Source organism: Nothoprocta perdicaria, unplaced genomic scaffold (assembly GCF_003342845.1).
Source record: "Nothoprocta perdicaria isolate Ctin4 unplaced genomic scaffold, notPer1 scaffold_466, whole genome shotgun sequence".
NCBI lineage: Eukaryota > Metazoa > Chordata > Aves > Tinamiformes > Tinamidae > Nothoprocta > Nothoprocta perdicaria.
In genome coordinates this window covers 144,669-156,385 of record NW_020455717.1, presented here as the reverse complement: position 1 = coordinate 156,385, position 11,717 = coordinate 144,669, and the positions used below count along the sequence as shown (strand labels likewise).

General features: G+C 55.4%; 2 protein-coding genes across 3 annotated transcripts in view; both read left to right on the top strand.

Moving 5' to 3' along the window:
- The first annotated feature begins 3,071 nt into the window (after positions 1–3,071).
- On the top strand, positions 3,072–6,345 carry GOLGA7 (golgin A7). Of its 2 annotated transcripts, none has more exons than XM_026046992.1 (5): positions 3,072–3,201; positions 3,709–3,861; positions 4,224–4,325; positions 4,484–4,547; positions 5,147–6,345. In XM_026046992.1, the coding sequence occupies exons 1-4, from the start codon at positions 3,091–3,093 to the stop codon at positions 4,529–4,531; spliced, it is 414 nt and encodes a 137-aa protein (XP_025902777.1). In that variant the 5' UTR covers positions 3,072–3,090; the 3' UTR covers positions 4,532–4,547; positions 5,147–6,345. The 2 variants fall into 2 exon arrangements, with proteins under 2 accessions (XP_025902777.1, XP_025902776.1); XM_026046991.1 differs by having other exon boundaries at positions 5,144–6,345.
- A 400-nt stretch (positions 6,346–6,745) lies between these two features.
- GINS4 (GINS complex subunit 4) overlaps positions 6,746–11,717 on the top strand; it is a 5,614-nt gene continuing 642 nt past the window's right edge. Inside the window, exons 1-7 of the mRNA XM_026046985.1 lie at positions 6,746–6,816; positions 6,931–7,017; positions 7,204–7,317; positions 7,745–7,842; positions 8,174–8,262; positions 8,595–8,685; positions 8,791–8,901. Coding sequence (XP_025902770.1) covers positions 7,015–7,017; positions 7,204–7,317; positions 7,745–7,842; positions 8,174–8,262; positions 8,595–8,685; positions 8,791–8,887 — 492 coding nt within the window. The 5' untranslated portion in view covers positions 6,746–6,816; positions 6,931–7,014 and the 3' untranslated portion in view covers positions 8,888–8,901. The remainder of the gene's footprint in view (positions 6,817–6,930; positions 7,018–7,203; positions 7,318–7,744; positions 7,843–8,173; positions 8,263–8,594; positions 8,686–8,790; positions 8,902–11,717) is intronic.

Below are 11,717 nucleotides of genomic sequence, written 5' to 3'. Positions count from 1 at the left end.
CGCACTCCAGCAAACTGGCCTCGATCCTTGTTTGCCACCGGCCACTCACGAGCAGTGGGATTGGGACAATCTGGGAAAGCTCCTGTGCATCCTGATAGGAGAATCCCGACATGATCCCCGGGCATCCCGGCTTTCCTGCAGCTCGTGGCATAACCCAGTGCCCCGTGATCCCCATGGGTTCCCTTGGCCTCCTTGCGCGCGAGTTCTCCGGAGCTGCCTCCTTCCCGATGCTCCGACAAGAAACTCCCCCCTTCTCGGTCCCGGGAGCCCAAGGAAATCTCCGGGCCTCTCATTTTCCGCGTGGCAAGGAGCCATCCGGCTTGTTTGACTTGGCCTTTCCCGCAATCTTTCCTCCTGGAGGCTGAGCAGCGCGCTTGGAGCATAAGGGCCGAGCGCGCGAGACGGGGCCGGGGGCAAAGCTTGGGATAAAGGAATGCCCCGCATTCCCGGCGAACAAAGCCGCCRACCTGAGCTGATTTGTGCCAAGCGAGCGGCTTCCGTGCACGAGCGGCGGCGCCGAGCCCGGCCGCGGGCGCYGCTTCCAGCCGGCTCCCCATTCCCCACTAAATCCCCCGGTCGGGAAGCGTTTGCGCCCGGGATAACCCGGCAARGGCGATGCAGCCTCTCGTGCGCGCCCGGCCATCCCGATCCCTGCAGGAAGCGCGCGGCAAATATTTACAGCGCTTATAAATATTTAGCAGGCAATAACATGCGGCGTCGCGGGCGCACCGGGTTGTGAACCGGGCCGTGGGGTGCGCGGCCAGGGCATCCCTGGGGYTGGAATGTTCCCTGGATTCAGCCCTGATGGGCATTGCGATCCCGCGCGCCCTGCATCCCCATGGAGCGTGCACTCCGCATCACCCTCTGCAGAGAAGAGAGCCTGCACCCCGCGATTTCCCGGGTTGTTTTACCCTCATGGGAATGCCGAATGTTTCTCTTCCCCCTAATCATTTATTTTCTCAGCCCTCTAGCCATTTATTTACCTTTTTCAYGCTTAATGATTTGCAAAAGCATCGAGAAATCACGTGCAGAAGCGCGCTGGCCCGGGGGCGCCGCGCTTTCTGACGCGAATGAGCGCCCGTCCAAAGTTCCTCGGTGGATATTCCGGGCTGCTGTTTTCCGAGCACGGCCTCGTTTCCTCGTTAAGACGGATGGCGTTTCTGCTTATTAGTAATTTGGCAGGTTCCCCTTCGTGCGCGCGCCGCGCTCCTGGCTGACGGCTGCGGCCACCAGCAAGGGGGGTCCCGTGGGAGCGCGCGGAGGCTCCGGGGGCGCTCCCGGAAAGGCCGCCGGCCTCCGCTGCCCTCCGGCCTCCAGGACTTTCCCTTTGGGATCCGGGAAGCCGGCCCGGCTCCCGCCTGGATTTGCAGCGGACCATTAGAGACTGCCCCAGCATTGCAGAGGGATTTCAGGATGGATCTCCCCGCTCCGTTCCCRTTTGCGGTGGGAATTCGCTAGCCCCGGCCCTCCTCCTCCTCCTCGCGGGAGAAACCACATGCCCCAACCCCAAGTGCACACATTTTTCCCCATCTAATCCATATTCCCGATTGACRGGGAAAGTCCATAGGAGCTATTTATGACTTGGCCATAAATATCCCTGCCGGGGAGCGCTGGCGAGCCGCAAGGAAAAGGGCGGCAGCGCTCGGCCCCGCGCCTCGTCTGCTTCGAATTAGCGGGGCCGCGCGCGCCGCCGCCTCGTCCCGCGGCCCAGGGGCTCCCCGGGATCAGGATGCTCCGCACGGATGCTCCGTGTCCCGCCGGGAGCTCCTACRGGACAACCGGCACCAGCAGCCCTCGGCACTCCCGGTCACCGCGACGGGGTCGCTCCGGTCGGGCTCCATCCCTTCTCCTACCCCTCCGCTTTTCCTCCCCCTGGCTCCGCAATTATCCCAGGGCCCGCTCGCCCCAACGGGGACAATGGGACAATTTGTCACTTCCATTGTCCKCCCGTCAACACTGGGGCCTTTTCAACGGGGCCAACACATGTTTTTTTGAGAGCTTGTCAGCGAGGGCTGTCTGGCCAGGCACATAACCGCGGAAAATGGGACCTTTGTTAACGCCGCTTCTTAGAAAAGTAAATCCATTCACTCTCCTTTTTTTTTTTTTTTTTTCCATGCCTTCAGTCTGGAATTTGCACAAGAAGCGGAATTGCTCCTGATCCCTAAATGATTGGTCAGCGGATTTGCATGAGGAAGCAGAAATTAATTATTCTTTTTTTTTTTTTTTCGTCTAATTGTGTGTTTGGAAATGGGATTACAATCCCCAGCTTCTCCAGCAGCACGAGGGGCTGGGAGGGGGGAATTGCTTTGCATTTGTTTAGCTCCTTAGCTCCTAAGAGCACCTAATCAGTTCAAGCATTTCCTAAGATCCTCTCTCTCYTTTTTTTTTTTTTTTTTTYCCCTGCTTTTTAATGACTCAAAATTGAGGGAACTTCTTCCCRGGAAAAGTTCCTGCTGGAGCCAGYRCCAACCAGGSCTGTAATCCRAAATGCCCCATCCCAGCTGAAGGTGACTCCTCATTTTCCAGTGTCTCCATTTCCCTGGTTTTGGGGTGCACCCTCGACCCTGCTCCCATCCACTGCTCCTTCCCTAAGGCCAGTCGGGAGTGCAGCAGGATCTCAGGCATCCTAAAAACAGATATTTTCAAAAAGGTTTTTATGCAATCTAATGAAAYGGCAATTGGCTCAAGCTCGTTCCGGAAGGCTTTTGTATGCGCCTTAAAGGATATCCCGCAGGATCGGGCTCYGGGGAAAGCGCATTGGAGTCGCACTGGGATTGGGAGCCGGGCGCAGGAATCGAACCCGSGGCCCTCGGGGAACGAGGCGGGAGGGGCTCACATCCCGCCCCTGCGAGCGGGACTGCACCATGATGACGTAGGGGGGCGGGCTGTACCAAGTACTGCGCGCGCGTGGGGGGGGGAAAGGACGTGCCGCGCATGCGCGGAGGGCCCCCAGCCACCGGGGGGGGAGGCGCATGCGCAGAGCGGGCGCTTCCGCTCCTGCCTGGGCCCGCAGCGGCGCCGCCGTTTTTGCGACGGCCGTAAGTGAGGCGGGGGCGGGGGGGCGGCACCGGGAGCGGCGGCGCCGCCGCCATGAGGCCGCAGCAGGCGCCCGTGTCCGGCAAGGTGTTCATCCAGCGCGACTACAGCGGCGGCACCCGCTGCCAGTTCCAGAGCAAGTTCCCGGCCGAGCTGGAGAACCGGGTAGGGCGGGCGGCGGCACCGGCGCGGGGGGCGGCGGCACCGGGTCCCCCCCCTAACCCTCCCAACCCACCCAACAGCGGGGCCGGCACCGCCGGTAACGTGGGCTGCGCCGGGGGCCTCCCGCCTTCGCGCCTCTCCCATCAGGGGCGTGGAAAATGTTGAAAAATCCCCYTTTTCCGCCGTTTTCCGAGCGCCACCTCTGTGTTTGGAGGGGATTTTCTCCTTGGTGGAGTCCCCCGTTGTTCCTCTGCGGTCGCGTTTAGTTAGGCTCGGTCTAATCGTGTAGTGGTTGTTTACCCAAGGGCTACAGGTCTGAGATTGAAGGTGTCCTTTGGACTCTGCCCCTGAGCAACCTGCCAGATTTAGCTGCTAATAGGGGGCACTTTGGACAAAGCTGGGAAATAGGAGTGAGCAGGAAACGAAGGCGGAAACCTGAGGATCCCTGAGGATCCTCGAGGATCCCCGTGGGCTCTGAAAGGCGACTGACAACGTTGGCTTCTTTTGCAGATTGACAGGCAGCAGTTTGAGGAGACCGTCCGGACGCTGAACAACCTTTATGCAGAAGCCGAAAAACTGGGAGGCCAGTCCTACCTGGAAGGGTGCCTGGCCTGTCTGACCGCCTACACCATCTTCTTGTGCATGGAAACGCATTATGAAAAGGTGGGTGCTGTTTGCTGTGGTGCTCGGAAGGCGGTTTGTTCCCTAAACTTCCACTGRGGATTGGTTTCCTGGTAGGTTTTCTTTGATTTGCACTGTTCTTGTACAGTTTCGTATTGATACCAGCTCATACTACAAGTGATTTTACGTATAGAAAAGCCTCTTTACTTCGCCCAATTTGACTAATACATAGAGTGATCGTTGTGTTTGAAATTCCAGCAGAATCCTGCAATTTCTGTGATTTAAAAAACCCATCACAATGGTGTTAGGTTCCCCAGTGTTATATCCGTGATAAAGCTGGGCCTCTGACTTTAATGCCATTCAAGCTGATTAAGAAACTGACCCCTGTGTTGTTCTATTACCAGGTTCTAAAGAAAATTGCAAAGTTCATTCAGGAACAGAATGAGAAGATCTATGCCCCTCAGGGCCTCCTTCTGACAGACCCTATTGAAAGAGGATTAAGAGTTGTATCCTTTAGTGGTTTCAACAGCTGGTTTGTCCAACTTAGAAAAACTGACGTTTTATCTCAGTGTGGCATTCTGTAGTTTTAATATCTTCACTGTTTTTTTTGTTTGTTTTCATAACCTTTTTAATAATACATTTCCTTARCAGCCTTACTCTGCAGATTGAAATTACCATTTATGAAGACAGAGGTATGAGCAGTGCAAGATAAAACTGTGGAGTCTCAGGTATTAACAGCTTCACACTACATGTTCCAAACCCMCTCCTGTATTCTTGAAGGGATAGAATCTGTCCTGCCGAGAGAGAGCATTTCTGCAACTATTACGYGTGATCAAAATCTTGCAAAATAAATCTTGTGTGGATTCGATTTTTCAAATACCAATTAAAGGTGTAAAAAATAGCAATAGTTGGCAGTATGCCGCTGAATAACAAGGAGGTTCAGATGATACCAGATTTAATTTTAATGAAATATAGGTCTTGCTTGTGAAAAGCTGAAACTTCAGCTTTTGTTTTAGGTGTTCTGTTAGGTAGTGATCTCGGTTGTTGGCAGTGTGTCCCGAAAGGTTTGAAAGCCTTTATGCTTGTTGGGCAGAAAAGAACATAGAAATGAAGGGCTCCTTTTTTTGTTGTTGTTACCCAAATGAAGTCCAGTGTGCTGGCTTCAGTTCAGGGTAATATTATAGCACGTTATCCCCAACTTTGCTGCTGCTTCCCTTATGAAAGAACAGAATATAGTTAGGTAAAGATGTATGTATGGTGGGGTTTTTGTTTGTTTTGGTTTTGCCATTACATTTTCTAATGCTGTCGAACTTTAATTTTCCAGCAGATGGCTCAGCGATGGACTCACCGTATCAAAGCTTCCCTACCTCCTACTTTAGAGCATCATTCCTCTCTCTGCTGCCAGATCCACAGTGCCATCTACTACAAGGACTAACTTCCTAAAACTCTGCTCCGCGTGGGGTGCCCTCCCAGCTGGTCAGCATCCATTTTTTGAGCAAAATTTTGGGATCATTTTAGTTTTGGAAGAAAAAGTGGTGAAGCTGCTTGAAAGAAATTGGGCCCCCCCCCCAAAAAGCCCCAAAGAAGCCTAATCCTTAGAAGTGAATGCAGCGATGTTCCTCTGTAATTCTTGAACCTTTCTGGCCATCAGTCGGGCTCGAAAAGCTGCAAGCCAGAGCTGAGAGCTGTCCAGGAACGAGGCCTTCTCGTCAGTTCAGTGCTGGAGCGATGCGCAGTGCCCCTGACCAGCAAGAAGTGACTCCAAGCCCTGAGCATTTTAAGTTTCCTGTGCTGATTCTCATTGAAAGCTAAAGTGTTTCCCATTTTTAATGCTTTGGCTGTTACTAAAAGGAGGAGAAATTGCTAGAGTTTAATACCGGGTTCTTTGCTAGTACCTGTATCTGTGCTGTTACTGCATCTATCTGTGCTTGTCAGAAGAGAAGGTCTATTTTTTCATTGATGGAACAGGAAGGACAATAAAATGGATGCTGACCCCATGAACGTAACAATCCCTACCCCAAATTTAATATGTGAAATGTAAAACTGTTTATGGATTTATTATATATAATTTATAGGAAAAAAAATGTTGATTTAACAAGTYGTTAGGTGTTGTGTAAGACGGTTCCATATCTGTAGCTGCTGGCAAACTGTTGAATTCCAAGGAAACTGCGCATTTTTCAGCATCTCCCATGCATAGACATTCCTCAGCAATACCTGCGAGCGTCCACATTGGCTTCCTATTTTGTGTTGTGTCCTTTACAACACTTCATTCTATCAAACAGGCGGCCAAGGCCGTAATCAAATTGTGGAAGGAATTCCAGAATTGAGGAAAATGAGGAAACGTGCAGAATCGTTGGAGTGTTTTGGCTTTTGGTGATACTGTAGGTGCTAATACTGGATCTGAATTTCCAGGCTTATCTCTCAGCCACTTTTTTTGTTTGTTTTGTTGTTGAGRTTTGTTTAACATTTTAATTGTACGGAACTTTTGTGTTTGTTTTCTAAACTGTAAGCGCTGTTTGCCTTCCACATCTGTTGCAATACTTTGCAAAAGTACCGATGGGTTAGTAAATTTTTTCTTAAACCGCGTCGCTGTCGTCTTTGAGGTGCCACCCTGCACGGAGGAGCAGGGCTGGTGGCCGTTGAAGTTTGAAAAAAAGGGGCAAAACTCGTGTGTTTTGGGGGCGCGTTGGCGGCCGCTCGGGTGGGGCGGCGGCCATGTCCCGCCGCCATGTTGTTGAGGGGCGCCGTGGGCGGGGCGCGCATGCGCGGGAGGGAGGGGGCTGCGCGGGAGGGAGGGCTGCGCGGGCGGGGGCGCACGGCGCATGCGCAGTGGGAGGGGGCTGCGCGGGGGGCGGTACGGCGCATGCGCGCGGCCATTGGCGGGAAATGGCGGCGAGCGCTGAGGGGACGGGGTCGGCGACGGAGGCGGCGGACTCGGATGGCGGCAGCGAGGAGCTGGTGCTCACCCCGGCGCAGCTCATCCGCAGCCTGGAGCAGGTAGGGCGGCGCAGGGGGCAGCCGCCGCGGAGCGGGCGGGCTGCGGAGCTGGGCCGGCGCTCGAGCTGCCGCTTACGATGGTTTCCCCCCCACGCTTCCCTCCCTTTCTTCCAGGCCTGGCTCAATGAGAAGTTCGCCCCGGAGCTGCTGGAGAGCAAACCCGAGATCGTCGAGTGCGTGGTGGAGCAGCTGGACCACATGGTAGGCACGGCGGGGCCCCGCCTGGGCCCAGCCCCAGCAGCCTCCCCCCTGCACCGCTGTCCCCAGGCAGCRCAGAGAGCTGCAGCAGAGCCCCGGGCCGCTAAAGCAGCTGCAGCCCCTTTCTGTGCACCCTTCTGGCAGCTTTCTTGCTGCTGGRCGTTTGAACCGCTTGTTTTGTCTTTGCAGGAGGCGAACTTGAAGCGGGCCAAGAAGGGAGACTTGAAGGTCAGCGTCCACCACATGGAGATCGAAAGGATCCGTTACGTGCTCAGTAGCTACCTGCGGTGTCGGCTCGTGAAGGTAAATGCTTGCGGGGCTGCTGTGAGGAGGAGGAGCGGCCTCAGAAGTGATTTCTCCACCGCTGCAATGCCTCCTGCTTCAGTGAAGAGCCTCAGTTAAAGCTCTTCCTTTACCGTGAGCACCATTCACGGGAAATCATTCCCTGGGCACCTTGTTGTCTTGCAACTGAATAGGATTGCGGTATTGCCACGAGTGTTTAGTGGCCTCCTGTGCACACAGGATGGCACAGAGGAACTCTGGCATGGGGACCTTCAATGAACATATCATTAGTTCAAACTCTGGTGTTTGGGTAGGCGTGAGGGTGCCGCATGCAGCTGTGCAGTGATGGATCACTTTGAGGGAAAGTTTCTTGCTGAGGAGAAGGGGTTTTCAGGCACAGATTRCTAGGAGAGCTCTGTTTCAGCCTGCGATTTTGTTCCAATTCCAGATTGAGAAGTTTTTCCCCCATGTCCTGGAGAAGGAGAAGTCTCGAGCAGAAGGGGAGCCTTCCATCCTGTCACCGGAGGAGTTTGCCTTTGCCAAAGAGTCAGTAGGTTTTGGATGTGCCCCTCTTCCTGCGCACAGATTTCTAGAACTGCCTGTTATGTTGTGCTCAAGAGGGTATTGGGTTGCATYAGGAACTGGGACCTCACCAGGAGCTTTCCTTAACGTCAAGGAAAGTGTCTAAGTAAAACAATCTTTCTGTTAGTCTCTTCACACACCAGGGCCTAGACCATTAGCCAAGGGAAGCAGCTAGGCTGGTCTCTGGCAATGCCTATGAGACCAGCAGGTGCTGCTTGCTGGTATTCTTGATCAATATTCTATCAGCTAATTTGTTTYTGATTGAACCTATAGCTGCTCCGATTCCGTCTTTCAGGTACATGGCAAACACGGAGACTTACCTGAAAAACGCAGCCCTAAAACATATGCCGCCCAACCTGCAGAAAGTGTCGCTCCTAAAATCAGGTGAGTACGTCCAGACTCTAGGATGAGTGGAAAATTGCAGCTAAAGGCGTGTGGGGAATGCTCTTGAGACCACAAAGTGTATGTCCTTGTCCTTCCACTGGCACGTGGTAGGGGGCACGGGAYGGTGTCATCTCTCTGCTGTGTGCAGTGTGGCTTGGTGTTGCTGGCAGGGATTCACCTCGGTGCTTGTGCTGGGCAGCGCTCGCTGCATCTGCTCAGAAGCCTCTAACGTTCCCTTTATTGACCTTGCGTTTGTTGCTCCTAGCCCCAGCTCAGAGTCTTGCAGAAGAGCCTAGCTCAGTGTTTGCGCTCTGAATCCGTTCCTTCTGCAGTTCCAAAGCCCAACCTGGACTCCTTTGTATTCCTGAGGGTGTTGGAGAGGCAGGAGAACATCCTCGTGGAGCCAGAGGCTGATGAACAGAGGTAGGTGGGTCCTGCAGCGCGCTTGTGTTGCGTAGGAGCACAACTTGGACCAAGCGTGGACGTGGAAAAAGGAGCGGCGGGTTCAGTGCCCCTGTGTCCCCGCAGGGAGTACACGATTGACCTGGAGGAGGGCTCGCAGCACCTGATCCGCTACAAAACCATCGCCCCGCTGGTGGCCTCGGGCGCCGTGCAGCTCATCTGAGGGCTGCGTGTGGGGTAAGCGCTGAGCGCCGTACAGGGGGTCCCCCGACCCCCTGCGCTGTCAGGGGACGGCTGCTGGTGGGACAGGGGCAGTGCCGGGAGGTGGCAGCACCCGCTGGYGCCGGTGGGTGGCACCGGCTGGGCTGGGCTGGGATGCCACCCAGCCGTGGTTGGAGCTGGCCGGGCAGCGGGGCGTTCCAGCCGGGAAGACACAGCAGGTAACTCAGCAGAGCGGCCCGTTCGCTGGCAGTGCCGAGGGGCTCGTTGCCCCCACGCTCAGTGGAGCTCTGGGTGGTTTGTGTCACCCCTGGGATGCAGCTGGCACCTTCTTTGTGCTCCCATGGGYGGGCAGCCTGTGTCGCTCCCTCCCTTGGGGAGCACAGGCAGATCCTGTCCCTGCAGCTCCCCGGCTGCTCCCACAGCAGATGTGGACAGAGCCCTCCACGAAGGCAAACACAGCCTTGCAAACAGCAGGGTGTTCTCTGCTGCGTGTGTTCATTCCTGCCCCAATTTAGCCCTGTCCTTTAAAGCAGGCTGTGGAGCGGGAAGCGTGGCAAGAAGGGTGCGCTGTGTAAGCCACCCTGTCCCCACAGCCTCGGGCTTGTCACGGGGGCTGTGCAACCGTGSCTGTTGTGCAAGTGCCCCGCGGCTCCGAGGTGAGGTAGGGCGTCCTTCTGCACTGCCTTTTCCGCACGATGCACTGAGCAAAGATTAAAAACAAAGAATGAAGGTATTTGCTTGCAGAGCAACTCTTGATTCTCACCCAAAGAGCAGGAGGGCTTGGAAACGAGGTGACAATGGAAGCAGCAGCTCAGGAAGAGCAAAAAGGAAGGCCTGGGTGAGCAGAGGAGAGCAGGGTTGCTCCGCACCAGTTTATTCCCTGCAGTGGGAAGGCAGGATGGGGCCCTTGCAGAGCGTGTTCCCTTTGTGTTCCTGACAGTATCATTTAGGAGGTAGCCGTGAGCTTTGGAATTCAGGATTTCTGCTCGCCTTCGGTGTTTCCTTTGCCAAACTTGCCCTCCCTGGAGGAAAGCTGCTGCCTTGGGGGAAGGAAGGACTTGTGCCACAAGCTCCGCAAACTTTACTCTGCCTTTGCCACCAAAGTGGGCAGCCGGTGGCTCCTTTTCCTTCAGGACAGGGTGTCCCGGCCTCGTGGAGCAGCCCGGGCTCCTGGGACAGGCTCCCCCATCCCCAGGTGAGAGGAGGCAGAGGTGCTGCAGTGYGTCATGCAGCGCGAGTGGCTTTGCATGTGTGGTTTATAGCGTTCTAATGAATCCAGTTAGCCAAAGAAGATTCCTTTAAGTATAGACAGTAAGAGGAAGGCGGGTTTAATCCTCAGGAATCAGTAGCACACTCCTGTGCGCAGCCCCGGGCGAGGGCGGCGGGCGCCCCGCGCTGCCTCCCCTTCCCGAGCGGCTCCGCAGAGGTGACTGTAGCCAAAGTCACCGCTAATCCGCGGGAACAGAAGAGCCGCCCGGAGGAGGCGGATGCGGCGCGGCCGGCACACTTTCTCCTTGGCCTTATTTAGTCGGACGCGACGAGCGTCTGGGCGGCTTAGCCGGCTTAGCCAGCAGCGGCGTGAGGAGCCCGTGCGCTGGCCCGCGTGCTGCATCCTTGCTCTCCTCAGGGCTCATCCCTGCAGCCATCCCAGGCAGGGCAGGATGAAGGGGCACTTGGCTCCAGGCTGTTTCAGCAAGACTTTTGGAAGGGTTTTTTAGGGAGGAAAGCCGCATCCCAGGAGCAGCTTTCTCAGCTGACTTTGGGTCTTGTGTAGGCTGCCCGGTGTCCCCTCCCTGCAAGAGAGAGCTCGGCTTTAGCGAGCGATTAGCTTGAAAGGCAAAGTAGGAGGAGGGTGAAAGCGGTCACGGAGAGGGCACGGGCGCCGAGCCCGCCTGTATCCGCTCTCCTCGTGCCACTCGCGCAGCCTGTCATGAGCAGACAGTTCTCAGCCACAGGCAGAGCTCGGCTCTTTTCAACCCGAGAGCCACTGCAGACGGACTCGTCGCCTTGTACCTTGTATGTGACATGTGCAGYTCCTCTAGTCACTCACAGGCGCCGACTGCCCTCAGCATCAAGGTTTACAAGAAAATCGTGTCATCTGGGCACCTGGAGATGCCACCCAGCTCCTGGTGACCCCAGGGGACTGTCCAACGTGTCACCCCCGGCTTTGCTCCTGCTTTTCCTGCTGACCTGCAGCGAGTTCAAGCCCTTTCCTGCGCTCTGTGCGTCGCGCTGCAGACACCCCGACGCAGCCGCTGGAAAACCSTAGGGATAGATGGATTGTGTGAGGAGCTGATGAAGATCTGTGCTGTCAGCAGGAAAAATCAGGTCTGCTTAACGTAAATAGCTAGACAGCTCTGGAGAGATTAGCGGGGAGTACAGGGCAGGGTGATCTGATTTAGGTGACGGTCCTTTCTGTCAGGGAGTCACACGTAAGCCAGTGAAGGTGGTTTGGCGGCTTGGGGACACCTTGTGCCTGCTCCGCTGTCGCTGGATTCCTTCTCCAGGGCAAGGAAAGTGGGGTGGAAGTGGATGGGATCGGTTTGGTGCCTGGAGCCGGGCTGCTTTCCCTGCTTGGATAGCCCCAGTGAGTGTGTGGACGATCCTTGTAGTGGAGGAAACCCTAGTAATTTGGTTATTTTTGTGAAAGTATCAAAAATCGCTGCGCTTTTGGGTGCATTTCTGTTAGGAAACCCTAAGAGTTTGGGTTATTTTTGTGAAAACACCAAAACTCGTCTCTCTTTCGGGTGCGTTTTTGTAAGTTGCCCGCAGCTCCCGCGCCAAAGCAGCGGGGGGGGGCGGGGCTTGAGGCGCAGCGCGAGCTATCATTG